This window comes from Atheta coriaria, unplaced genomic scaffold, assembly GCF_025399875.1.
Source record: "Atheta coriaria isolate IRGN ID8LTWV9N9 unplaced genomic scaffold, Caltech_Dcor_3.1 hic_scaffold_9_pilon, whole genome shotgun sequence".
NCBI lineage: Eukaryota > Metazoa > Arthropoda > Insecta > Coleoptera > Staphylinidae > Dalotia > Dalotia coriaria.
Window position 1 is genome coordinate 1,322,802 of NW_027045451.1, and position 25,536 is coordinate 1,348,337.

The 25,536-nt window shown below is 44.5% G+C and overlaps 1 protein-coding gene across 19 annotated transcripts in view; it reads left to right on the plus strand.

Annotated features, from left to right (window-relative positions):
- Positions 1–25,074, plus strand: part of tou (bromodomain adjacent to zinc finger domain 2B toutatis) — a 34,171-nt gene extending 9,097 nt beyond the window's left edge. The window contains exons 1-23 of one of the 19 annotated variants that reach the window (XM_065310582.1): positions 31–731; positions 5,380–5,456; positions 11,950–12,014; positions 13,303–13,428; positions 13,503–13,751; positions 14,394–14,973; positions 15,141–15,161; positions 15,325–15,535; positions 15,617–15,896; positions 16,041–16,325; positions 16,390–16,963; positions 17,021–17,219; positions 17,387–17,632; positions 18,298–18,363; positions 18,429–18,473; positions 18,844–18,897; positions 19,300–21,879; positions 21,938–22,116; positions 22,173–22,440; positions 22,943–23,064; positions 23,141–23,407; positions 23,504–23,950; positions 24,017–25,074. In XM_065310582.1, coding sequence (XP_065166654.1) covers positions 13,323–13,428; positions 13,503–13,751; positions 14,394–14,973; positions 15,141–15,161; positions 15,325–15,535; positions 15,617–15,896; positions 16,041–16,325; positions 16,390–16,963; positions 17,021–17,219; positions 17,387–17,632; positions 18,298–18,363; positions 18,429–18,473; positions 18,844–18,897; positions 19,300–21,879; positions 21,938–22,116; positions 22,173–22,440; positions 22,943–23,064; positions 23,141–23,407; positions 23,504–23,950; positions 24,017–24,179 — 6,942 coding nt within the window. In that variant the 5' untranslated portion in view covers positions 31–731; positions 5,380–5,456; positions 11,950–12,014; positions 13,303–13,322 and the 3' untranslated portion in view covers positions 24,180–25,074. Of the gene's footprint in view, positions 1–30; positions 732–3,616; positions 3,679–5,379; positions 5,457–8,063; positions 8,108–11,949; positions 12,015–13,059; positions 13,136–13,302; positions 13,429–13,502; positions 13,752–14,219; positions 14,339–14,393; positions 14,974–15,140; positions 15,162–15,324; positions 15,536–15,616; positions 15,897–16,040; positions 16,326–16,389; positions 16,964–17,020; positions 17,220–17,386; positions 17,633–18,297; positions 18,364–18,428; positions 18,474–18,843; positions 18,898–19,299; positions 21,880–21,937; positions 22,117–22,172; positions 22,441–22,942; positions 23,065–23,140; positions 23,408–23,503; positions 23,951–24,016 lie in introns of those variants that run through there. The other 18 variants (XM_065310584.1, XM_065310583.1, XM_065310581.1 and 15 more) reach the window with 18 other exon arrangements.
- Positions 25,075–25,536: the final 462 nt, after the last annotated feature.

Consider the following 25,536-nt stretch of genomic DNA (forward strand, 5'->3'; position numbering starts at 1 on the left):
ACTCGGCGCGGGGCGGGTGGGAGGCGAGAGCGCACTCGTTCAGCCATTTTGTGCGCGGCGAGACGCTCGCACCGCTGTTGTCCGTGGAACGCCGCGCGACGTCCATCTCTCGCGTCGTCTCGCCCTTCCGATCTCGCCACCCTCCGCTAATTAGCGAGCGAGCGTTGTCGCCGCTCGCGACCAACCACCTCTGTCTGACGAGACGGACGCGGACGCGCTTTGTGGACCTTTTCTTACATCAATCATCGAAAATCACGTGCGGAAATCGACTCTCCAGTGATCGCATACATAGCCACACCGCATTAGTCATCAATGACGAAACAAATAAACAAATAAATGCAAGCCAAGTGAGTTCCAGCAATATATCCAACAAGAGAACCGAGTGTGTGTGTGCGTTGAGTTCTTTCTTCTTGCGCCCGGTGTAGTAGGTACTACCTGCACTTGTGCTCTGTCTGTGCTCTCTGTGGATACCCTTCGGCTGCGATCGCGTTGTGTTTATTATTAGTTCCATCCGCGCAGCACTCTTACCTGCGAAACGACGCGCGCGAGCAGCGGAGGAGAAGAAAACGAAGCACGGCCAGCCCCAGCAGTGTCCGGTTCAAGTTGAGTGATATACGAGCCATTAGTGCGGTGGTCGCGGCGAATAAGTCCAAGTCGTCCAGATCATGCCGCAATAAATGATCGCTGCGCGCGGATTTCGAGCGGTCTGCTCGCCGGATTTAATCATTTCAGTAAGTTTTTCACAAACTGTCACTGTCACAGCAATCAAACGTTTCAATTTCATGTTGTTTCTGAGTGAATTGTAAGTATACATCGCCTGGGTATAAATGTGTGGGTGTGTGTATCATTGATCCGTTTTCGATTCATAAATATGCAGGCATTGTTAATAAAGCGGGCGCGCTTTGCCTCTCTTGCTGGCTGTGCGACGCGTCTCGGGGGCTTGGAGCGGACGGACGCGCGCGGTAGAGAAAAAGTTGCTCGCCGGCGCGCGCGGCGCTCTCCTCCGGTAGAAAAACATCTGTCGTTGACGCACATTATTCCTCCGCGCTGCCGCTCGTAATTCAACGTTCGCATGCATACAGCCGCACGTCCTAAAAATATTTCACTCGAGAAACCAGCGAGCGCGCCTTCCTACTCTTGCAGTACGAGATGATGATGATGAGTATCTATATGTATGTGAGTACTGCGGCCATTATTACAATTTCGCATTGAAATTCCGCGGCGTTAATTAATCATCAAACATTTTGCGTTTTATTATCACCGCCGCTTGCGTGTCGGTGCGCGCTGTGGTGACTTGCGACAAAAACACGTCGATATTCGGCCGCGCATGGCATGGCGAAGAAGGAAAAACCGCGCGCCGCACGAATAGCAATTACACTCGAGTTGCTTGCTGCTTGCTTGCCGTGCATAATATGTCAGGGCAAAGCGATTGTTGGTCGCGCAAACCACGCTGCTGGGTTTTTTGTATGTATATGTGTGTGTGCTCGTAAGTAATTAACGATTACAGTTATGTAATGAGTTTCCTGCAAGGCGATTGCACACGTAAACGAAGAAATAGACAAATTTCTTTGTTGGCGCTGAATTTGGTTCAAAGTAAAAGGGTTTGAAGGTGTTGCTCCCCTCGATGTATCCGCTGTAGTAATTTGGTTAAAATTATTTTTCCTTTTGTCGCCGCGCACAGAGTTCAATCGCCTCGGCGTGTACAAGAAGTGGTGCTCCCTCGCTTTGTGTCGCGCTTTGCTCACCGACTTGTACGATTGTACAGCTATGGACTTTTCAACGCGATTTAAACTTTAATCTGTGTCAATTATATTAAAAAGCAGGTCAGTTTTCCCTGCTGAAAAGCGCTGAGATTTAGGTGTTTTTTTAATTCGCGTTTGGTTTGTGATGATGTTGATGTATCTCGGCTGTCTCTCGTTGTTGCTGGTCTCAATGGCGTCCGCGCGATGCGAGTGTGTGCTTCCTCTCGTTCCTCCCGATCGCTTTACGCTTTGTGCAAGGCAAACGCGTCGCCCGCGACCGCTTCGAGTCGTCGTCGCAGCGCGCGGCGGCCGTAACGAGCTAAATCCTGAATGTGCCCCGATGCGCTGCTTTCTGCTGCTTCTGCTTTTGCTTGCATTAGTATTAGTATATTAGTGCTGCAGGCGACCCTGCGCCTGCAGTGGGTTGCTGCTTGCGTGGATGATGTGGATTTGGAAGCGGCGATGGCGTCGGTCGGGGCGAAAAGGAAGAAAAAGCGGCGCGGTGCGGCGCGCGTAGCGGTGCCCGTGTCGGTGCGCGCCCGCCGACCATTTGTATCGATTCTTTATTTGAGGAGAGGACGCTTAAATTTATTACGCGACTCTTCTTGTTGCTTCTGTGCGCGCCGCGCGCACCCCAATGCCGGCCTTACACCGGCGTGTGCATTCGATTTTAATTCAATAATGAGTTTTTCTTTCTTTTCTGACATTTGGAAAATAATTAGAAACGAAACCGTATGGAGTGAACAATCGCAGTTTACCGTAATACACGCCGGTGAAGACGCAGATTATAACAACGACTACGACGACTTTGCTCGGTGGTAATCCCGTTATTGCCGTTCGACGCACCACAAACTTTTATTTGGTGAGAATGCGCGCATAAAGCTTTGTTGTTTAGCGAATTTGTTGTGCATTAATTAACGCGTCTTAATATGTTTAGAACATCGTAAAATATAAATGTCAGCGGAATCACAACGCGAGAATATTACATCAAAATTATGTGTACGTATTATCGAAATTAGTAGGCAAATAGTGACAAGTAGATAGTTGAGGAAATTGATTACTATCTGTTTATTGATTATACACAACAAGTAGGACTCTATTTAATAAATAATTAATGTCGAACAGTAGAAAACAACAAGTTGTTAGCTTACAGAAGTAAAATAAAACTTTTTTTTTTACTTTTTTCTTTGAGAAAATCGTGAATTTATTTATAATTTATGATTTTTCTAAAAGAAAAATTATTTTAGGTCTTGTAAAACAGCTTTGTTATTAGTTTTCATTAATAATTAAGGTCTATCAGTAGAAAACAATGAGTTATTTACTTAGAAAAGTCTTTTAAAGTAAAATAAAACTTTTTTTACTTTTTTCTCTAAAAATTGTGAATTTACAGTCAATTCTTCATCATTTTTCCCGATTTGAGGGCTTGTAAAGTTATTAGTCATCCCTCTCTAAACGTTTCCTCCTCTTGCAACCACCATATTGAATTTAAAACCTCTCCTCGTTTTCATCTCTTGGGTTCTCGTGATCCATCAGATTCGTGCCGCGGTGTGCGTTGCAACTTATCGACCGTATGCGAGACCGTGTACAATACAATATTTTTTATTGCTGGAGGAGCGCGTTGCATACGCGCGCACAAACGCAGCACAACATATGATGCGATATGAACCCGAACCCTGTTCCAGTTGGGTCCTTTCCTCCGTATGCGGTACGTACACGTACGCGCGCATTATGTTAGTCATGAGTAGTGTTGTGTCGGCGTTGTATGGCACGGGATGTTGATTGACTATGTTTAGTCGGTGTTCGCTACTCGTGCTCGCTGCTCGGCAGGCAGATGTTTCGATTCCAGTTCGTGCGTTCGCGGTGATGCCACCACAAGTCCGCCATTAGAAAATGACGCCGTTGTACTAGGAATATAATAAAATTTTAAGTGTCTATGGTAAGCTAAAAAAATAAAAATCATAATTATAAGACGGTTGTGTTATACTATGCTTAAATCACAACCAAATTGATTTAATTGTGTTTAGTTTCGTTTGTTTTGTGTGTATTGAAATATATTTCGCATTTTTGCGCCGCCCACGTGCACAGTTTTAGCTTGTTATACAATAAATGATATTGCTTCTCGCCGTCTCGTGAGTACGGTCAATGGTTTGTTTAACAATCCAACTCATAACTCGTAATTGTTGGCGATATGTATTGTTAATGCGGCACGACTTGAATGCGATAGTTTCAGCAGCTCGTGTGTTATGCGTTTGTGTTTGTGTGTTTGCTGTTTGGGCGTTGCGGACTTTCTGTTTTATAAACAATTAACGGTATGCCATTGCAGCTAGGCTTTCGCGATGAATGCTAATTTGATGTATGTGTGGCGTTCATCGTCACCATTAAAATTTGTGCATTCAATTGGGGACAATTCATTTTTTTTTAAATGTAAAATCGACATTTTTTATTTTAATCTGATTATAGTTGTTCACTTTTTATTTTTGTCTGTTTGGCAAGCTGCATGCTGGACATAAAGCAAACACAGCCACGTAACCGGAGCGAATGGACCGAGAGAATATAATAAAAAGGGCAAAGGGACGAATTCAATATTCTTATAAAGTATTAACTAGAGAAAGAGGCGCGATGGGGAGATGCCGAAATAAAAATGAAAACACAAGCAACCCGAAAGAAAAGGAAAGGAAAAACCGGTGTGTGTGTGTGTGTGTGTGCAGCGAAAGTAAAACGTGTTATTGCGATTCTTTCCCGTTTTACTCTGACATTTCGCTGCGCTTCTCATTTCCTCTTCCTCTCTCATCATTCTCATCCCATCGCTTCGGTTTCTTGTTATTTTAATATGTATCCATCTTATTTTCGTATTTATTTGGAATCCAATGAATCGGGAGGGATTTCGAAGATGACTATCATCGATATCATCTCATCGAGTGTTGCTACTTTCGTTTTCGTACGGCGCTTTTTTTTCTCTTGCGTGTGTTTATTTTAACATTTCAAGCCGAAAATAGATTTTTGGCAAACGCTTACGTAGATGATAATATTTACCAAGCAGATGTGATCTTTTTTTCATCGACGTTTGTGTAATATAATCTCGTATCAGATTATGATGGCTCATATTCATTTGTCTGCGGTGTGCACCTCAATAAAACATGCAAATGCTTGGAATGTCAAACATTCGAGCCAATTATCGAACGGGAATGCGCGCCGCACGCACGTACACACGATTTTTTTTATTTGGCTTACTATAGTCGCGTATTTATTAGTGAAGTATTCGAGATTGTTATCGACGCGAGCAATTCGACTTCCTTTACCACATTACTTTGTATGGGGTTATAGCGCCTGCGGCGCTAGTTTAATAACAGGAGGCTTTGTTTTCATAATAGTTGGTTGTAATGTGAGCAATTGTAATACGTAATACCGATTGAGATATTTTATCATAATCAATATACATGCGTTCGAGAAATTGTGATTATTGTGATAAGCATGAGTGGTATTGAATAATTTGTGATTAGGAGGCGTAAGGTGTTTAAAACAAAATAATCTTTGGTGATTTTTGTTGATTTTTTTATGGTTATCGTTGAATTATGTGTAATTTTTAGGTAATTGACCTTAGCAGTGTATTTTAATGATGATTTTTGTTTTGTTTTAGTGTTTTTGGTCAACATACACTACCTGTGATAACAATAGGAGCAGTGCTGCAGTTACGGATACTATCGTTAATGTAATGTAAGTGGATCTTTGAAGAAAAACATTTTTTTAACTTTTTGACTGTTTTTAATGTTTATTAACAAAAGTTTCAAACTTTTGACTTTGGAAACTGTTGGTACATATAGTAGACACTTCAAAAAGTGTCCCAGAATTTTAAAATAATTTTTCGAAGCCTAGAAACCTTTGAAAATCGCATTTTTCTCCAAAAATTCTACTTTGGCAAATTTGAATCTTGTGAGTTTTGCGTTTGTCATGTCTATTTCTCACTTTGGATGCTTTGCTTGAATGCACACACGCTAGACCGCGCAAAAAAGACCCACACGAACGAACCGAGCGTCCCGGGCGAGCGGAGAGATTCTTCGCAAGCGACGCCATCGCGCGCGTCGCACATAAAAGGCGGGCATTATTATTAGCGAGAGATGAGACATGGCGCTGCGCCTCTCGGCCATTACAGTCATCACCCGAGCGAGAGCCGCGAGTCCGCTGGCTCTAGCAGGAACAGGAACAATAGTCGTGTGTGCATTTCGCATTTTATGCGTGTGTTTCGTTCGTCCATTACGAAACGCTTTGAATACACCAACTACACTCTCTCGATGTGGTGCCCCGGTCGACAATCCGCACATCACATCCTCCTCTGCGTTCGTATATTTCCTATTGATTTTCTATCTGTACAATACACAACGCCGGGCGTCGTTGAAGTCGTCGGTCGTTGCTGCACACGACCCAAGCGCGCCGCGGCTCGTTTTTGTGCGCGCCTTCTGTCGATGACTAAAAACTTTGTACGGGAAAAACGCCACCGCCGTAATCGATTTGCAGCCGCGGTAGGAAAAATTTGTGCTGAAACTTTGGCGCGGAGGAGTCAAGTTTTCGAATTGCGCGCATGAAAGTGCAGAGCGCCACAATAAGTCATTAATTTTTAGTAGGAAATGGAGGCATTGTCGAGATGGAAGGAAAATCCGATTACATGCCGGTTTGTGAAGTAGAGGGGCGGCGAACAGCTGTGTGCCTCGCTCTTCTCCTACATGTGTATGTGATTCAATTGAAATGGTAATGAGATATGTTTTATATATTTTTGTTTATAGGTGGATTTATTCCACGATAAAATTTTAGCTCTTTGATCTTTGGATGGAATAAAAATTAATTCCACTTTATTTATCTGTATTTTGATTGTAATTGCGTGTGGCGGCCGGCGCTGATGAATCATTTTCCATTTCCTCAGGTGTGGGCAGGATGTCTCCCTTCGAATGTTTATCGAAGTGTATCCGCGCATTCGCGCGCATATCGAGCGCACCACCGCGCGCGCTACAGTTCGATATGTAAATACATAAATGTGTCGTGTGTGTGTGTTTGTGTGTTCCGTATGCTTTCTCGCCTAGCTGCTGCTGCTACCGGGCGGGTGTTCCGGATCTCGCGCGTCGCTTCGAAATTAGGGGTGAGTGACGCCGCACAAAAACCCTCCGGCTCGGTCGGCCGGTTCGATCGGTGTGTCGCCTCGTACGAAATTCATCCGCGCGCGCCACTCGAGCGCCTTGTTTTCTGTTCTCTGTGTGTGTTATACTGGAGAAACTTCAATGCAACAGCAATGCGAGATGTGAGTTTATGAGCGTGAATCAACTCCTCTGCGTTGAATGTGCGCACATATTTCATGCTGTTTTGTGTTCTTGATTACGTTTTTCATGCGAGGGGAAACAATGCGTATTACGTGTACATATTATTACGACTTTGTCGCCGCGCACACCCCGAACCGAAGGAAATTAATCATTTATCACGCGTTGCGCGTATTTTTAGCGCGCGTGTGGAGACCGCAATACACAAAAAGTTGGGTTGTTATGAATTGCAATTTTGTCGGCGTCGTTGTCGCGCCCGCGCTAGTAAATGTGTGGTAAACCTGTTTATTTTTGTCCGCCGAATATGACACCCGGTGGACGGGAATAGACCCGACTCCGACACTCTCTCTCCAAGTGCGAGTAATGATTTTGTGCGTTCGTGTGTTGGGCGCGGGGATTAGTTTCGTGTCTTTCGCCGCGAGGAAAGTCTAATGAAAGCCGTGGGAGGAACTTCAGTCGATAATAATCATTACTTTCAGAGGCCCCGAATCCGGTTAAGCTCGGGCGCGCGTATTCACGGGATGATGAACTATTAGAGCCGAGGGTGATCTAGATATCAAGATGCTTCGACATTTTCGAGATTTACACGCGCTGCTTTGCGTCGGCTGGGATGTTTTTCAGGTATTTGACTACCTGGTTGACCAGAATTGTCAATTTCTCGCCCTCCCATCGAGTGTATTATTCGCCTTCCGCTCCGTGTGCAACGTGCGCTGCGCCTCTGCACCTTTCGCATTGCGTTTATTTCTCTTCTTTCTTCACTCGGCTGGCGGCGGAGCAGCCCAGCATCCGCGTTCGTTAGCGCTGCGCGTTGTGCACAACATGTGAACAAATGCCGCGCTCCGCGGTCCGAGACAGTCGAGCATATTCATAACACGGGCGCGGGGCGTACGAGAAGAGACTCTGCGAGAGTCAGCCGCTTTGCCGACCACAGTCGCAAAGGTAACGTCTTCGACGACGCGCGCCGTGTCACGCGATTTGTTGCTCGAGCAGCATCGAAATTTTGTGTGTTGTGCGAATGTTATTATTATTGGATTAACACGCTCGGATTTAAACTAAACACAGGTATAGAATATAATACTTGTTACTGTGTTGTTATGTGTAGTGTTTTGTTGTATTCTCGGGCAGTTCTTGTCTGTGATTCGCCCGCAGACAGTAGTCGGTATTGCAATCTGTAGAACAATAACCGAAGCGATTTGCAATAACCGCACTCGTTCGGGCCGGGCAGTTGTGTGTACGCCGCTGGAATAACGAATATAACGAAACGACGAACTCGACCGCAGCCCAGGCCAGGCCGCCTGCGAGTAAACACGCATGTACTCTCCGCGCGGCGCGCACAGAGTTCACGGAATAAATTCTTCATTTTCCTCGTTCGCCATTCCGCGCGTCTCTCGTTCGTTACACGTTATTGTGTTATTGCCGCTCGCGCGCGCACGCCGAGTGCCATTATTTCACGTCGGCATGCAAGATGGCACATTGTGCGCCATTGTGCAGGCGCTTTCTTTCCAACAACGACGACGACGTCGGTTTGCCGAATGCGAAAGCATCGCCAATCATATCCTCACACACCAATACACATAATGTGTATAAATAATTGCTCGTAATTTGCATGCGCGTACATATTGTGTGCTACATTTCCCAATGTGCAGCGCCGCCGAATATTTCTCCAAGTGTTTTTATTTTGCTTTGATTGTTGGGTATTATACTCACACATGCATATTGAGTTTGTACGTTGTAGGTAGTTATTGTTGGGTCGCGTTACTCAATTAACGCTTTTACTTCTTTCGGCTCGTTGTGGCAGCGCACAGCGCTCGCTTTACATGTGTACAAATGGCGCGGCGCGTTCGTAGCAACCGGTCGATGGACGACACGACGATGGCGGAACGCGCAGTAAAGAGCCGGGGAGCCAGCCGGTTGTAAGAGTAGAGAAGTGTGTGTGTGTATGTATGTGCTGATGGACGGAATTGGGAATAAAAGCGAGCGAGCAGCAGCGCAACCGGCGACGATGACGACGAGGCCGTTGCGCAGGTAAATGCGAGTGCGATTACCATTTGGTGCGCCCGGTGCGATGGTGGCGCAGAGAGGAGAGTTTGGTGCGTGTGTCTTCTTCGTTTTCGGTTGCTGTTAAGCGGCGTTGGCAGGAACAGATGAATATGTGAGCTTTCAGGTGGAATTGAGTTGGAATTTGTCAATAGGTGGATGGTTTTAATGTTTTGTAGGCGTAAGAATGGGAATTACACGTGGATTTGTGGAAGAAATTATTTTTTATTGTTTTTTTCGTGTATTATGGTAGTTTTTGGTCATTTTTAGGTTTGTTGCGTTGTCTTGAGGTGATTTCATTGATATAAGTTCATATTTTGCCTTTTAAAAGTTTATTTGACGAAATTTTACATCGAGGAACAAAAAATTACCAAGTATTGGGATTTTATGCTGATCGTCGTCTGTTTAATCCATTGTAAGCTGGTTATAAACTCAATTGCTTTTGTAAAAATACCGGTAAAAATAGTTGTACACATTTTTTCTCTTTTAAAATAATTATTTTATTGAATTTTCAAAATTTCTAGTGGTGATTTGTGAATTTTAATATTTAATTATCTTCGAAAGTGAAAACAAAGTAAAATAATTAATATTTAACACGAACAGAGCGGAGACAAATTAATTTTTCCCATAAAAACTTTCCTGAACTTATTTGGGTCAAGTGCAGCACCAACACTAACACACTTCCTACAAATAAGTTCAAGAAACTCTATAAAATTTAAAATCACATGCATAAACTTTCACAGAATCGCTTAAAAGATCCCAGTCATTGATAAATTTTCAGATTACTCGTATGCGTGGGCGTTTATTTACAATTTACACACATTCTCCTACTCTACAACGACACACAACTAAAAATGTTTGCTTCCCGATACACGCGCACACCAACACACACTATAAATATATACTTATGTACATACAGTGTGTGTAAATGTGTGTATTTGTGTATGTGGTGCATTGCGGGTCGTCTAACTCGTTCGCGTCTCTAGGTCAAGTTCGCGCCGGTGTGTCGAACCGGTGCTGAACGCTGCGTCTCTCTCACACTTCCCACTCGTGATATTATTTCTCTCTCTCAATTTCTGCATCGCGCTGTATATCGGGCGGCGGTGAACCAGCCGAGGGGTTCGGCGTGGGGGGTGGTGTGCGGAGGTGGAGGACAATCGCATCGCACTATCCCAACGCATCGTTCGGCCTTGACCTTGATACCACACACACCATACGGCCTCAAGTTTAAAGTGAGCTTAATTTGAATAAATAGTGCGCGCCACTGCCGCTTTCGCTTTCGTTACGGTATAAAATTGATTATTTTTTTATTAATATAATTATGGTAAACATTGAATGAAAGAAAAAGTGGAATTTTATTTTTATACGACGTGATTATGTTGTAAAACGTGCTTAATTGTCTGGATAATGGGATTATAATTATGCATTATCGTATTTATCATAGATTTATTGGTGCGGTGTCGGGTTACAAATTATTTTCGCGCCGATATTAAATAAATATTAATATTTATGATGCGTGACATGTTTATCAGTGCGTGTGTGTGTGTGTTGGGTAAATTTAAACAGTAAACACAAGGAAATAAAAATTTCATGCGTTATTTGCGGCGCGTTGAGATATCTGTAAGTGTGCGGCGTCTTATCGCCGAGCGGATGCTAATAGATGTTAAATTGTTTCGTATCGCACCTCATTAAGATAAACACGATATACGGATGCTTCATAAATTTCTCTGACACATAATCCTATTAATCTTACTAATAATTTGATTAATGTTTGTTAAATTGCATTTTTTTCATTTTTGTTTGAAAATATTTAATTTTTACTTTTTCGTTAGTTTATTTAATTAAAATTAAAAGTGTTTATTTTACCGGAAAGATGTATTAATTGACCGGAAGTTTGCAGGTTTTTCTATCAGCAAATAATTTGCGTTAATTCATTAAATCGTTTTTACTTTTGAGTTTTCTACCCACTTAACTCGCATGGATAAAACAAGCAAAGCGTTAAAATGATACCCAGAATGAGTGAGAACTGGATTGAATCACCTTGATCGTTAAAAGTCGCTTTGTGTTGTTTCATTCTTGCTTTTTGCTGCATCTTTACGTTTTGGTTTTATTTTTATCTTGTTTCACAGCTTATTTTGCTCGCGTCTCTTCGAGCCGCAATTTTTTGCATTCTACATCTCGCAACTTAATGAACTCACATGTTGTTTATAAATATAAAAATTTCGATCTAAACATTTTCTAACAAATGTACGAATTTACTATTTAATTAAGTACGTGATTACCGATAAGATTAACGCCGCCATTCGAAATTAAACACGCGATTCATGCGGCGCTTAATGCGCTTCATTTAAGTAATTAAGCGAATTGCATTCGTATCACTTTACACTACATTAATTAATTAATTAATTACTTTGTGTATAAATATTAAAAACTATATTTACAATGTAAAATATAGATTACTATTTATTATTGTATAAATACGTGTCGTAATATCGATATTATTAATGCATGCTGCAGTCCAGTCGTAAAAAGTAAATTTGTTCATTCATTCATTCGTTGGCGCGAATTAAATTTCGCCTCGCGGTCCGCGTGTTGCGCTGGATGACGTTTATTGATTTTATCCGACGCGCGCGTTATATTTATTGCTTGTTATGCGTCGATTAGGTAATCAATGTGCTGTGCGCTGCTCTTGGATGGGTTTTTATTGTGTGTTTGCGAAAAGTAGACGATTTTAGATTAACGCAAATAAAACTAAAACAAAATAAAAATTAACTTCTTCAGGTGAAAGAAATTTTGTTTGTAGTGAAATTTTAAATGTGAAACTTTCGACTCTTAAGTAATTATGTTTTTCTTTTGTTATTTTACAGGTCGTGCCACATGATGGGTTGAATTCGTGGAATGTTTTCACAAAGAAAGCATACAGCTAAATCTGGTAAGAATTTAATTAAATATCTATATGTTTTGAATTGATTATCGCGTGTATAATGGTGATACTCTTAATGTTATTGAAAATACTCGTTTGCGAATGTAGAATTTTTCTCTTTGTCGCGGCAATCGTTTAGCTGCATGTAGCAGCAGTTACTAGCGCACGAACCGTTCTCGTTGCCAGTTACGCTGACGTCCGCGCGCGCTCGTCGCTGCTGGTGTGTACGTTCGTTCTTCATTTTGCAATCGCTCCGCAATTCCGTATCGCTGTCCGACAACGTTTTCCAACTCGAGCGCGATGCACGATGTATCCGCGCGCGCGGCTCGCTTTTCGCCGAGAGGGCGACGCACACACAGCGAGCAGCACACAATGCCTTTCGGCTCGCCGCACCGCGAATCGCACGGCGATGGCTGCCTGCCTGGCGCGTGTTGCTCTGCTGCCTAGCGATCGATACATTTATTACAAAACAAAATTTCGTGTCGCACACCCACAACGACGACGAGGACGACGACGGGGCCGGCAGCACAGCAAGCGGGGCGCGCTACTAGCAGCACCGCATTACGTATACACAAAACGCAGGACAACGCCGCTGCTGGTGCGTTGGAAATTGCTACATGTCGCGTTTTCATTCTTTAATTTGTTGGCCGTGGTGCGAAAGATCGGGATGAACGCGAGCGGTAATAATCAGGGCGTGTGCCCTCCATGAGTTCGACGTTGCGTCGTCGCTTATATTGTGCTCGTAAATTAAAGAGAGCTCTAGACACGGCCATGGCTTGCTTTTCGCTTCGATTCCAGTCGAAAACCCAACGCGAGAGATTAAATTTTGCGCTGCGGATGATTTTATTTATTATTCTTATATTTTAATAATCTATAATGAGATTTTCATGGTTATATTTTATCTCTATGGTGATGTCTTCATCGCCAACTGTTTTTTTTCGGATGTAAAAATTGCGTTTTTGAACTAAATTTGAAACTTTTCACACGGAAATAAATTTATTTCAAATTTTCATCAGCAACCTCAATTCGACACGCGCATTTTGTTCTGGTTTTTGACAGTAAATATTTTTTTGTCATCGCATTTCGTCCCGGAATTCGCCGGCTGTGTGTGAGCTTACGAAGGCAATTAGGTAGTGGTGCAGGTTTACCTCTGATAGCGAATGCAAAGTTTCGAAATCAGACATTCGCATAGAATGTTGTGGGGTGGTTGCTTTGCATTGCGCTGTGTTCGCCAACCGCAATTCGAAATCGCCGGTATGTGTAACAATTCCAATTCCCTCATTCTCGGTTGTTGCAGTGCATTGAGAGTGCGGTGCAATGGATAAGGAAAATGGGAAGGGCAGCGAAGGTAGTTCCGGTTCCAGCAAACTATCCAATCCAGCAGATCCAGCAGCACTTTTGGACGCGGCGAGTTTATTTGGCGGTAAGTTTTCGAAATTCCAATGTTGAACTATTGAGTTTGGGATTAATTGTTTGTTTTTTGATTGTTGTTTATAGCTTATTGGCCCCGAGGAGATGCAAACACGGCAAATCTTTTCGCGGCGGCGGCGGCCGGCGGGTACGGTTTGGGCCCGCATGGCGGCATGCCGTTTTCGATGCTGCCCCCGACATCGGGACGCGGCGGTGTGCCCGCCTATCCCCCGGCGTCGGTGGCGTCCAGTGCCGCGGCCGCCTACAACAACGCCTACACGAATACGCTCTCGGTGGCCGCCAGCCAGGCAGCCAGTTTAGGCATACCTGCTGCAAGTAAGTGATTTGTTCCACAAAAAAAATAATATCATGTGTGAATGCGCCGGGTTTCTTTCTCTCATCCGCCACCCTCCCCCTAAATCCATCCGGCTGTCTGCTCGGCTGCCATTTATGCATTATGATTTATTGCCGCGCGTAATGGCAGCCGGCTCATCTGGGATGTGCGAGAAGCGCGCGAGGAGCCCAAGTATTACTACGGTAAATGTAATTCATTTATTGATCTAGTTTCCTCCCTCCTTTGCTGGGCCGCGCGGCGGCCGGCCGAACGCCGCGAACATCCAGGCAGAAGGGGCACGCGGGCACAAAGAACGCGCCACCGCCGCCTGACGACTCGAGAGCGCGCGGAAAACGCGCGCCATCATTATGCGATTAATATTAATTGCGCGGCCAGCGGGGGGAGGGACGCGATCGCACTTGCCACTCTTACTTGCGCGTGCATGCGTTACCAGCGGTTTCCACGTGGACGGATTCGTCAATTAGTTCGAAAGTATTCGCTTTGTTTTTCGGACCGCATGCGATCCTAACCTGGAAATTTGTTTGCGCGCGCGGGGGCGGCAGATTCTCTGTCTGTTCTGATTTTATCGGTATTGTCTGTATCATGCGTTATTTCGGGGAGTAATTGATGTTTTTATTTTGTAGGTGCTGCTTGGTGGTCGATGGCGTCACAGTTGGCGGCGCAGGACTACCTCGCGAGGCTACAGGCCTCCGGCCTGAACTTCCCCGGCCTCAATCCTGCCGACCCGTACGCGGCGCTCGGTTTACCGTCGCTCCCCGGCGCTGGTGGGCATCACAAGTCGTCGAAGTCGAAATCACTGCCGAAGAATTCAAAGGATAAGAACTCGTCGCACTCCAACTCGAACTCAAAGCACGACGCCGCCAAGAACAACTCGAATAGCAAGGCGAGCAACGCGAAGTACTCGACCGCCTCCGGCCTCACCATCCACCCCACGTCGAGCGCGTCGACGATGATGGCGAACAACGTGGGCGGTTCGCACGAGAAGCGCCGCAACAACTCGCACAAGAGTAATAATAGCGCCAATAGTCTGAAGAGTTTGGTGCCGCCGCGCACGGCCACCTCCAGTATTTTCACTAGTCCGCTCAGTCTGGCCAGCGCCGCCGTTTCGGAGGCCGACCGACACAACAGCACCAACTCGTCCAGCACGTCGACGACGCAAAGCCTCAGCGCCACCACCCCCAGCCTACCGCCCAGTATTCTCAGGTTTGTACCAACAACAATCCAACAAATCAACTAATTGTGATTAATCCAAAATTAACCAGCAAAATAATTTGAATTTATTTGCGTTCTTCATTTATTTGATTTATAATTGTTTGAACGTTGAATTAATTATTAATTACTAACACACTTATTATTTGTTCACACATTAGTGCTGCATTAGAGGGCAACGGGTAAGTTTCGTCACCTTGCAGCACTAGCCACAAAAAAAATAAGAATAAAAACAACCATTGCATCATTGCAAGCGCACTTTTCTGCTCGTTCCGTTCCTTTCCGGGGTTTACGTTCTTAAATATTTTAATTTACATTTGTTTCTTGGAATTCTGTATTTTATAGTGATCCTAATTCTATTCTCGGTGGTGTGCGTCTTCCACCCGATACTGAAATAATTAAATACACGTCGTCGATCGTTGGACCGAAAATTCCGGGCACGACGAACAGGGGTCGCAAGAAGACGATCTCGTTGGACCCGCCGCACGTCAGCGTTCATCCCACGCACTCCAGCACCGGCATGTTGATCGAGCGGAGCGCAAAAAGACAAAGACTGGTTTGTGCATTTAAGATTTATGCGATAAGTTGAATTGACTGAACGATCAATTTTCTTTTGCGCGCGTGTGTGTGTGTTTAGGATTCTTCCGGATCAGATCACAATAGTACGACGTCGAATTCGGGAATCAACGACAGGGTAGAAGTGATAAAGCTGCCGGCGACCAACGGCAGTCCATCGACGGCGGGTAGTGGCGGCGGTGCGTACAATCACAGCTACGACGGGGGCGGCGGCGGCGGTGGTGGTGAAGCGCCGCTGAATCTCTCGCTCAAGCCGACGACGAGCAACCACAATAGCAGTACGTCCTCCTCTCTTAATTCGCTAAGCAACATGTCTGCAAATATCGGCCTGGATCGTATATGTATGTCATGTTTTTAGATGTTTTTTATTTTACACTTTCTCACTTCACCCCTAATTCAATCTGTTTATATTCCTTGATTTTTGTTTGTTTTTTGGTGTTATTGTTGCGTAGTTTGTCTTATATTGTGGATGGATTTGTTTTTAGCGCGTAGAAAGCCAGGACCTAAGCCGCGTAAAGTCCTACAGCCATCACTGCCTCCGGGCGCACCTAGCGCGTCCCTGGTGCAGCTCTTTGCGAGCGCCGACGTGCCGCGACCCTCTAGTCGCTCCGACGCTGATACACCGCTGACGACAACTGGCGGCACTACAATCAGTGCGTTACCTGCGCCGGTGAATCATAAAGACGCGCGGCCGAGGAATCTCGGTCGTGGTGTCAGCAAACCCAAGAAGAACACGGTCGCTTCGTTGTTGGCACAAAGTCGCGCATTGGGTAAGCAAGCAATCCTGAGAAATGTGTTTGAGTTGATATTAATCGACTTGTTCACTTGTTTTAGGAATTAAACCAATGCCAATTTTAGATCCGAACGCATCCATGTCGCAACAAATGTCGCTTCTCAAGTCGAACATTCTCGCCGCCCAGCAATACATTGCCGAGGTGGGCGGGGACGAAAAGACGCTCAACAAATTCCTCCAGGAGAAGTTTCGCGGTGCGCTGAGCGACTCCAGTACAGTGGAGGCGTCTGATTCCGATAATCTCACCGACTCGAATCAGACCGACTCTGAAATGGAAGCGGACTTTATTACAAAGCGGCAGAAGCAGTATGACGAACGCATGCTGAAGATTCCGCTGGAGAAGGGCTGGAAACGTGAGACGATCATCAGAGGTATCACAAAGAGCGGTGGAATCAAGGGTGATGTGACGTATGTTGCGCCCGAATCGAGCAATAAGTTCAAACAGATGTCGGACGTCACGCAGTATCTCGAATATCAGAAGGCCACTGATCTCACCAAGGAAAACTTTACGTTTAGTTGTCGTGTTATCCTCGGCGATTATTTGCAAGCGATGCCTCCGGAGTTTGGAGGTGATGGGGAGTTTATTCGAATGTCCGAGGAGGATGTTTCAAAGAGGTAATAATATGATAAAATTCATTGGGCTTATGTTTTATTATTGTTTGTTACTTTTAGATTAGAGGAATTGAAAGCCGCGATGCGAACAAGCCTACCAGTCGAACAAAGAATTGAAGTAGCACGTAGACAACAAGCTGCCCGTGCGGCCGCACGAATGGACCGCGAACAAGCGCGAATCCAAAGAGAAATTGAACGCTCTGAGCGACAGGAAGCTGCCAGAAGAGACAAGGAAGCCCGAACGCAACAACTATTGGAGGTAAGTCCTCATTAGCTGTCCATCATTCTCGTATTATTGTCGTTGTTTTTATTATTATTTGTCTAATCATGAAGTTATTTGTGTGAATCTTGATGTTGTCGTTGTTGTCCATGTTGTTGTTGATGTTGCGTGTGCTTGTTGGCGCTCACATCGTGTGTTTGTGCTAGGGCCGCAAGCGACTAGCGTTCACTTTAGAGCAGAAGGTACAGATAATATCTGAAATTGAGGGCGGCAAGTCGAAATCAGACGTCTCTCGAGAGCTCGGCTTGGCGAGCTCAACGGTCGCCACGATTTGGAAGAACCGCGACAATATTATCAGCGCGTACGGTACCGAATATTTCGGCCGTGACAGCCCCAATTATTTTGACAAATTTGCAAAGGCGGACCTCACGATGTCTGATTGCGTTCACCCGGTAGGCAGCCATTTTTACCGCAAGCATTTTTTTACTTTCTCACATTAATCTATCATTTTGTTGTTTTTTGTTCTTAAAACGAATATAACCCGGGTTATAAGTTATAAGAGTATGCGTCTCTGCCAGACAACAGCGTCTGGTTGTTGATGAGTATTCTTGTACTTGTGCCTAAAACCGATTTGGATGGGGTGTCAGGTTTTTTAAAACCTACTAACGCAAAACCAACGCTTTTACGCCAAACATCAGCAGCCCAGAGAAATGCCAGCCGCACACTCATTCATGTTGATTAGTATCGCTCCTGTCTCCACACCTTTATTCACCCTAGACCGCTGCGTTGTTGTTGTTTGTAGATTATGTCTCCTCCCATCATGCATTAGCGTATACTTTGTCGTACTGATTAACACAGAGAAGCTGAAATATTTTTGCGATCATAATCATCACACATTGTCGCCATGAGTAAAAGTTGTGCATGCGTTACCCTTTTTGTTTTGTTGACTTGCGTACGCTGCGATTATTATTAAATGTGAGGAATAACGCTTTGCGCGCATGATTTAATCAATTTAATTGTTGCGTCCACACGTTCGAGTCGAGTGTGGATGATCGTAGGCTGACTAATTCGAAGCATTCATTCTGTGCGTTGTGTTAAAATTTCTGGATGTGTACAGGCAAAGCGAAAGCGCCAGGAGGAGCAGGAGAAGATGAAACAGGAAGAACAACAGCGCAAGCAACAGGTAATTACCGCCATTTCCGCCATTTTGTTATACACATTTAAGTTAAATGATTGCAAACCTTTCAGGAGCGAGAATTGAAGCGACAACAGGCCGCGCTGCTGAAAGAACAGGTAATGGAATTGTTGGTTGAGTTATGGCTCACACATGCGTTTGATTTTGATGGTAGTTGATCTCTATATATTCATCACATCATAGTGCTTGATCATTCGTTTTTAATTCGCATCTATAATTGGATTGGCCATATTTTTTCGTACTGTTTTGTTCACGATTTTCTAATTTCGACGATGGCAAAATTTATAAACGCACAAAATTGTCTAGAAATTTAATTGACGAATACTTAGTCACACATTCAGTTATTTTTTGAATTGTTTCTTTTGGATTAATGTTCAGTTACGAATTAGGTGTGTGAGACGACTCGAGAACGTAACAAATGTTGTGTCATGCTTGTGTACATACTGTTATACTGTTTTTCTCCCATAGATGTACATACAGGAAATCAGTAAACAGCGAGAGTTGCTCTACACTGTCGAACTGGTATGGCTCACACATTTTAATGAGAACAATCGTTAATTTGCACGCTACAGATATGTACCACATATATGCATCTGTGCTATTTTTTTCATATATATTGATTCATTACCTGCCTACCATGCCAATTTTTCAAAATTGATATATTAATCAATTATATTAATCAACTTCTGCTGCTATGCGTTTTAGTTTCGTGATATATTCTCTAACCAAAACACTAATGGTGCTGGGCTAAAACGATTTTTACCTGCCAGTTTTTTGCGATACACGCACACATACACCACATACTTCATTAATTTACCGATTTACCTAAGGGAGCATGTTGCAATTTATCTATTAATGCTTTTTTCATTGTGCGTCGCTGTTGCGCGATCTCTGCATGTGTCTGAAATGTGGATTTCTTTATAGGAGCGCGAACGCAGAAGGCAGCACATGACCCTGATCAAGAGTTTGGAAAGTCGCAGGAAGTTGGAGGAGCGCGAACGAAAGAAGCAGCAAGCGTTAGCTGAGAAGCAAGCCAACAAGGAGAAGAAAATGGAACAGCGTCGCATTGAACTAGAGATTCTTGCAGAATTGCGTAAGCCATGCGAGGATTTGGAACTTGTTGATCAGGTGCCGATGCCGGAGTTTCCGCGCATTACAGGACTTAAACTGTGTGGTAAAGCGTTTGGTGATGCACTGATGGTGTTTGAATTCCTACACAATTTCGGCGAGACGCTTGGGTTTGATATGGAGTCGCTGCCGACGTTGGATTCGCTCCAAACCGCGCTTCTTAGCGGTGAAGGGTCACAGGATGCCGAGGAAGAGATGCTTTCGGTGATGTCACATCTTATTATTTGCGCGATTGAAGATCCAGGTATTCCTAATCCTGCCAGGCATACTACTATATTGGGGCAGAGTCTCAGGCAAGCCGACATTACTCACGCAAACCTGTCGGAGATTCTCAGGATTTACCTGTATGCTAATGCAACAGGTGAAGTGAAGGCATTGACCGGGGTTGCGTTCGAGCGTGATCGTGAGAAGCGCGTGGCGGATCATCATCAGAATGTTTGCGAGATGCAGCAAACTGTGGCGGGGAAAAATTCGCATTACTACGAGCAGCTGCACGATAATCCTACGTGGAAGATGTCTGACATGCTAAAGGATAAACCTTTCCTGGCGCTGTCGCCTACTGACAAGGCTGCAATTCTTGCGTTCATTTGCAATGAACTGCTGCAGAACAAGGCTGTGATTCGCCAAATTGAAACGTCCATGGAGACTGTGGCGCAGGGCAGAAAAGATAAATGGGTGATTGACGCCAAGGTGCGGAAGTTGCGCATGTTGCACAATCGTAAAGTGCGTACGGAAGCGATTGAAAAGGAAGTTCGATGCGGATTGAAACCTGAGGGTGAAGCTGGTGCAAATGAATCAGGTGTAATGGATTCTCCTGCCTTGAATAGCAAAGACGAGCTTGGTTTGGACGAGGAGGACAACGAAATGAGCGAAAATGAGAGTCTCTGTACACAACCTGAGGAGGAAGAAGACTCGAAATTATCAGGCGAGGAATTGGGTAAAAAGTTAGAGAAAGTATTGAAGCACTCAGAGGCGCAGCTGCAGTTGATCAACAATGCGTCGCATCAGTTGAGAGCGACGTGTTTTGGTCAAGATCGATTCTTTCGCCGTTATTGGACTTTGCCGACAGCGGGTGGCATCTTTGTGGAGGCTATGGAAGCTGCCGAACCGGAAGCGTTGGAGGACATTATCGCGGCTGATAAGCGCTACGCCGAAATGGGTCTCAGAAATATTGAGGATCTCAAGAATGTGATGAAGGATGTGGACGACGAGGAGGAGGATAATACTGAAGCTGATATGGAAGTTAGTGAAATTGTATCCAAACAAGATGAAACGGTCGACAAGGAAGATACTGCCAATGAAATCATCGAAGACGTGGACGTTGATAAACAAATAGATAACAATGCTAACGAGCCGCTGAAGCCGCCTAAACATATGGAGAACGGCGAGGTTTACGACAAAGTCGAACACAACTTGGACGAGCTCAAGAAGAGCGTAGACAAGATGGTGAACGACATTGAGAAAACCGATCAGGTTGATGCCAAAGACAACAATAAGGAAAACAAGGAGATCGAAGTCAACAAGACGGAAAACTGCATCACACCGACCATCAAGCTGGAACCTGACACCGATAAAAAGTTTAATCTTTTTGAAAAACTCGGCGAGTGCATGGAACGCGAGCACACTAACGATGTGAGCGTCAAACAGGAAGTCAAAGAGGAGCTGAAGCAGGAAATTCTCAACGAGCTTAAAACCGAAGTTGCTACCGATGCAGTTGCCGAGGTTCCGGTTCCAGCTCGCGAAATAAAGACTGAAAATGACGAGGAGAAGCCTTTGATCGAAAGCGAGCAGAAGTGGTTTAGCATTTTGGCCAAGGACGGCAGTAGTTGTGAAGGCATTCACATGACTTCAGGCAATCGCTGGGATAATGGTGTTGGTGCATGCACTCGCGACAACATCACCGAACTGAAGATTCCCGTCTTCCCCCCGCCTAACTCGAACGCTTCCTACTGTAGCAATAGTTGCGACAGTCCAGCGCCTCTACAGATTACTCCAGAGGAGAGCGCTCAGCTGGAATATATTAAGAAACATGGTTTGCCAAAGCCGTGCGAAAGAAAAATTGTTAGCGAGGATAAAAGATATGGCTGGTGGAGGATTACGGATGTGGAGCAGTTGTATGCGGTTGTCGATAGTCTGCATGCGCGCGGTGCACGCGAAAAAGAGTTTAAGCGGACATTGCTTACAACAATGCAAACTTTATACGAACAGCCAGGGAAAATGTTTATTGAAGAGGGAAATACTGATGCGACTGAACTGATTCTGGATGATGATTACGAAGAGGTTGACTTTGGGGAATCCGGAGCACCGCGGCCAGATGAGCGGGGAGAATGGAATGAAGTTGTTGCGCAAAGAGTTGACATCGCTTTGCTTGAGCAGGTATTTTATATTTAAAGAAATTGTGAAGTATATTTTAATTTAATTCAATTTAATCTAGGTGGAAGCGCTTGAAGACAAAGTGGCAAATGCGAGTATGCAGCAGAAAGGTTGGAAGGTACCAGTCAGGGAGTGTACAGATGCGGATGCGTGGCAATCTGTTGCAATGGCCAAGGAGAGATTGGCGAGTTTGGAGGCGGCAATCGAAAGACGCTACTTGAAACCGCCGTTAGGTGTCAAGTATGTTTGCTACTTATTCATAAATATTTGAGTTATTAAATTTAAATTTTTTATAGTACTGGTGATCCAAATCTGGCAGCAATTGCTCAGGAAGCAGGAGGGGCAGCATTACCCGCACAACCAATCCCGGCACCCGACGAGATTCCAAAAGGTCTGGCCGTGTGGCGCGAGGCGGTGAACCGATCGGGGACATCTGCGCAGCTGGCGATGTGCCTGTACACGTTGGAGGCGTCCATCGCTTGGGACAAGAGTATCATGAAAGCTGTGAGCCCCTCTCCTGTCTTTAATAAACAGAGAGCCCGAAAATATAACAGCAAGCTGAGTGTGGGTGCTTGTGCTTCTTTTTTAGTTTAACACTGCAATGGGGCGTCGCGACGCATCATTTGTTCGCATACCATAATTAACCTATCGCCAATTACACGGATATATCAGTCTAACACCGCGCGCTGCGTCTCATTGCATTTCATTAACTTATTATTTGCACGATATTTCACTCTTTTTCGATGACATTTGGGTTTTGAACACGTTTGAATTTAATTACTAATTTTTGACGGTCATATTGCAATCACTAGCTGATTTATTAAGGTCATACAGGTTTTAGACGCTCTGTCTTTCTTTCACAAACCCACACTTACAAAAAGGGCGTTTGCGAACGAAGCATGCTTATTGTTCAATGTTGTACTTTTTGTTTAACTCGTTTCCTTTATACATCAGTATGTTGCATTGCAAGGTTCTAGATAGTTTAATATTGTGCACTTATTAACAGTTATTAATTAGGAGCGATTGTTGGCGGTGGAAGGTTTTATGTTTTTGCTTTGTTTTGCAGAATTGTCAGTTCTGCAACAGCGGCGACAATGAAGATAAACTGCTGCTTTGTGATAGTTGCGATAAAGGCTATCATACGTACTGCTTCAGGCCAAAGTTGGATACGATTCCGGACGGAGACTGGTAAGTTTCATTTTAACTTCAAACTTTCAGTGCTGCGTTTGCTATTGGATACATTGTGTTATTGGGTTGGTTCCAGGTATTGTCATGAATGCATGAATAAGGCAACGGGCGAGAAAAATTGCATCGTGTGCGGTAAAAAGCAGTCGGCGACCAACACGCGCCTGATCACGTGCGAAGTATGCCCGCGCGGCTACCACATCGACTGCATGAACCCGCCGATGAGCAAGGCGCCGCGCGGCAAATGGTATTGCGCCAATTGCATTTCAAAGAAACCCCAGAAAAAGGCCGTAAAGAAACCGAAGCCTAATCGGGATAGTGAATCCTCCGAGCATCCCCCTCTAAGGTATTAGCCGACACACCAAACAAATGCCATCTCTCTGTCTCTCGCCACACACAAATCGCCCCCCGACTGCGCAATATATAAGTCCTCTTTTCTTAGTCCAGCAGCATCGCACAGCTCGGCAACAACCAACGAAGAGATAGGTGCGCTTGCGGCGGCTAATCATGCGCTAGCGGCGGTCAACCACGCACCGGCCGCGAGTGCAGCCGTCGTCGCGGCGCCTCCGATGCCGACGCAGGCCGCGCCCGCAGCGACGAGTGCGTGCGACTCGGCGCCGCAATCGCCGCCGCCGCCGCACGTGCACGCGGCGATGCCGACGACGCCGCCAGCGGCGCAGAGCACCAGCGCCGCGCGCAAAGAAAAGCTCGCCAGGAAGCTGGCCAAGGAGCTGGCGCCTTGTAAGGCCATCTTGGATGATCTTGAGGTACACGACGATGCCTGGCCTTTCCTTCTTCCTGTCAACACTAAACAATTTCCCACCTACAAGAAGATTATCAAAAGTCCTATGGATCTGAGCACGATCAGGAAGCGCTTACTTGACTTAACGTAAGTACCCTTTTTATTCTTTAGGATTGTTAATTAATTAAATAACGCAACATTTCGGATTTGCAGATACAAGTCCAAGGAAGAGTTTTGCATCGACGTTCGTCAAATCTTCAACAATTGCGAGACGTTCAACGAGGACGATTCTCCCGTAGGGAAGGCGGGCCATTGCATGCGCCAGTTCTTTGAGGCGCGTTGGAACGAGTTGTGCCTGTCGCATCCGCACAGTTGAGGTTTGCTTTTGCCCAAGCGCCCATATGTGCGCAGGGCGCGCCCGCCTGATGGGTTTGCCATAGGCGATTGTGTAGACGAGCACCGGAAGTGATTTCTTCGACGACAAGTATTTTGAAGTGTGTGATAATCAAAGAACTTAATTAAATGTATACTAAGCTTTGAGATACTATTGGAGACTAAAAGTTGACTCATATGTTGCATCGAAACTTAACGTGCATGACTTAATAACACTGAAACTGAGGAGAAAAACTACAATTTTATAACAAAAAAATGAATGAAACAAAAAGAAAATTGTATACATAGCTGATAAAAATCGAACAAATGTTTTCTGACAAATGGAAGAACAAACGTTTTTGCGTCATGACTTGTGTTTATATTTTTGATATTTGTATTTTTTATATGCTTCGGAATAATTTATTGTAATAATCTTAGCTTTCTCGGCTTATTTATAGAGCTCGTTCGGCTTAAATCTTATTTATTAATTAGTTATGTACAACGTCCAATGTGCTTAAGTTTTAAATTTACAACAAGAATGAACGTAATCATTCCAAGGTGGACACCGATGCTGGCGATCGACAAAGGCGCGCATCTTTTACAATGTATTTGCAGGTTTGCATTTAAGTTCTCTATCAGGCTGATAAAGACTTGTATAAATTGTATATTATTGACGACTTAAAAGAAGTCTACGCCCCTAATATTTAATTAAAAATTCTCTCAATTTTGGTTCCACTTTGCTGAACATAGTTCTGACTTCAAATTGTATTTGACGATATGAATGTGTTTTTGTAGCACTAGTTCTGATCGTGGCCGACTTCGCGATTGGCTAGAAATGTAGTTGTGTAATCGAGTGTAAGATATTTATATTATTTAAATATAAATGTAAATATTAATAATTGAGTGAATTTTAAAATGAGGTATATGCGTTGTAAATAAATGCCGGGTGGTTGCGCTGTGGTTCTATTGGCCTTGTGATAGTATTACAGTCCATGCGCACGCTCCGCGCACGGCACAGGTACTTTCGGCGCACGCGACTTTAGTTGAGCCGCGTTGCCCGAAGTCGCGAGTTTCTCCGCACGCGTTCCTCGCGATCCGCCATCTTATATCATATTAGTTTGATTCGGTTAATCGTGGTAGTGTAATAATAATCGAAACATTTTAATCAAACGTGGCGTTTGGCTCTGGGTTTATTATTATTCGATCCTTCAACGACCGCGTGTAGCTGCTACGGATCCTGTGGAATATCATTTCATCTTCGCTATAGATTTTCACTTGTAAGTAAATAATTGAATTTATATTTGTATTTTAACATTCAATCTTTGTAACGTCCGCGGTATTGTATAAGCTTTTAGTGGCAT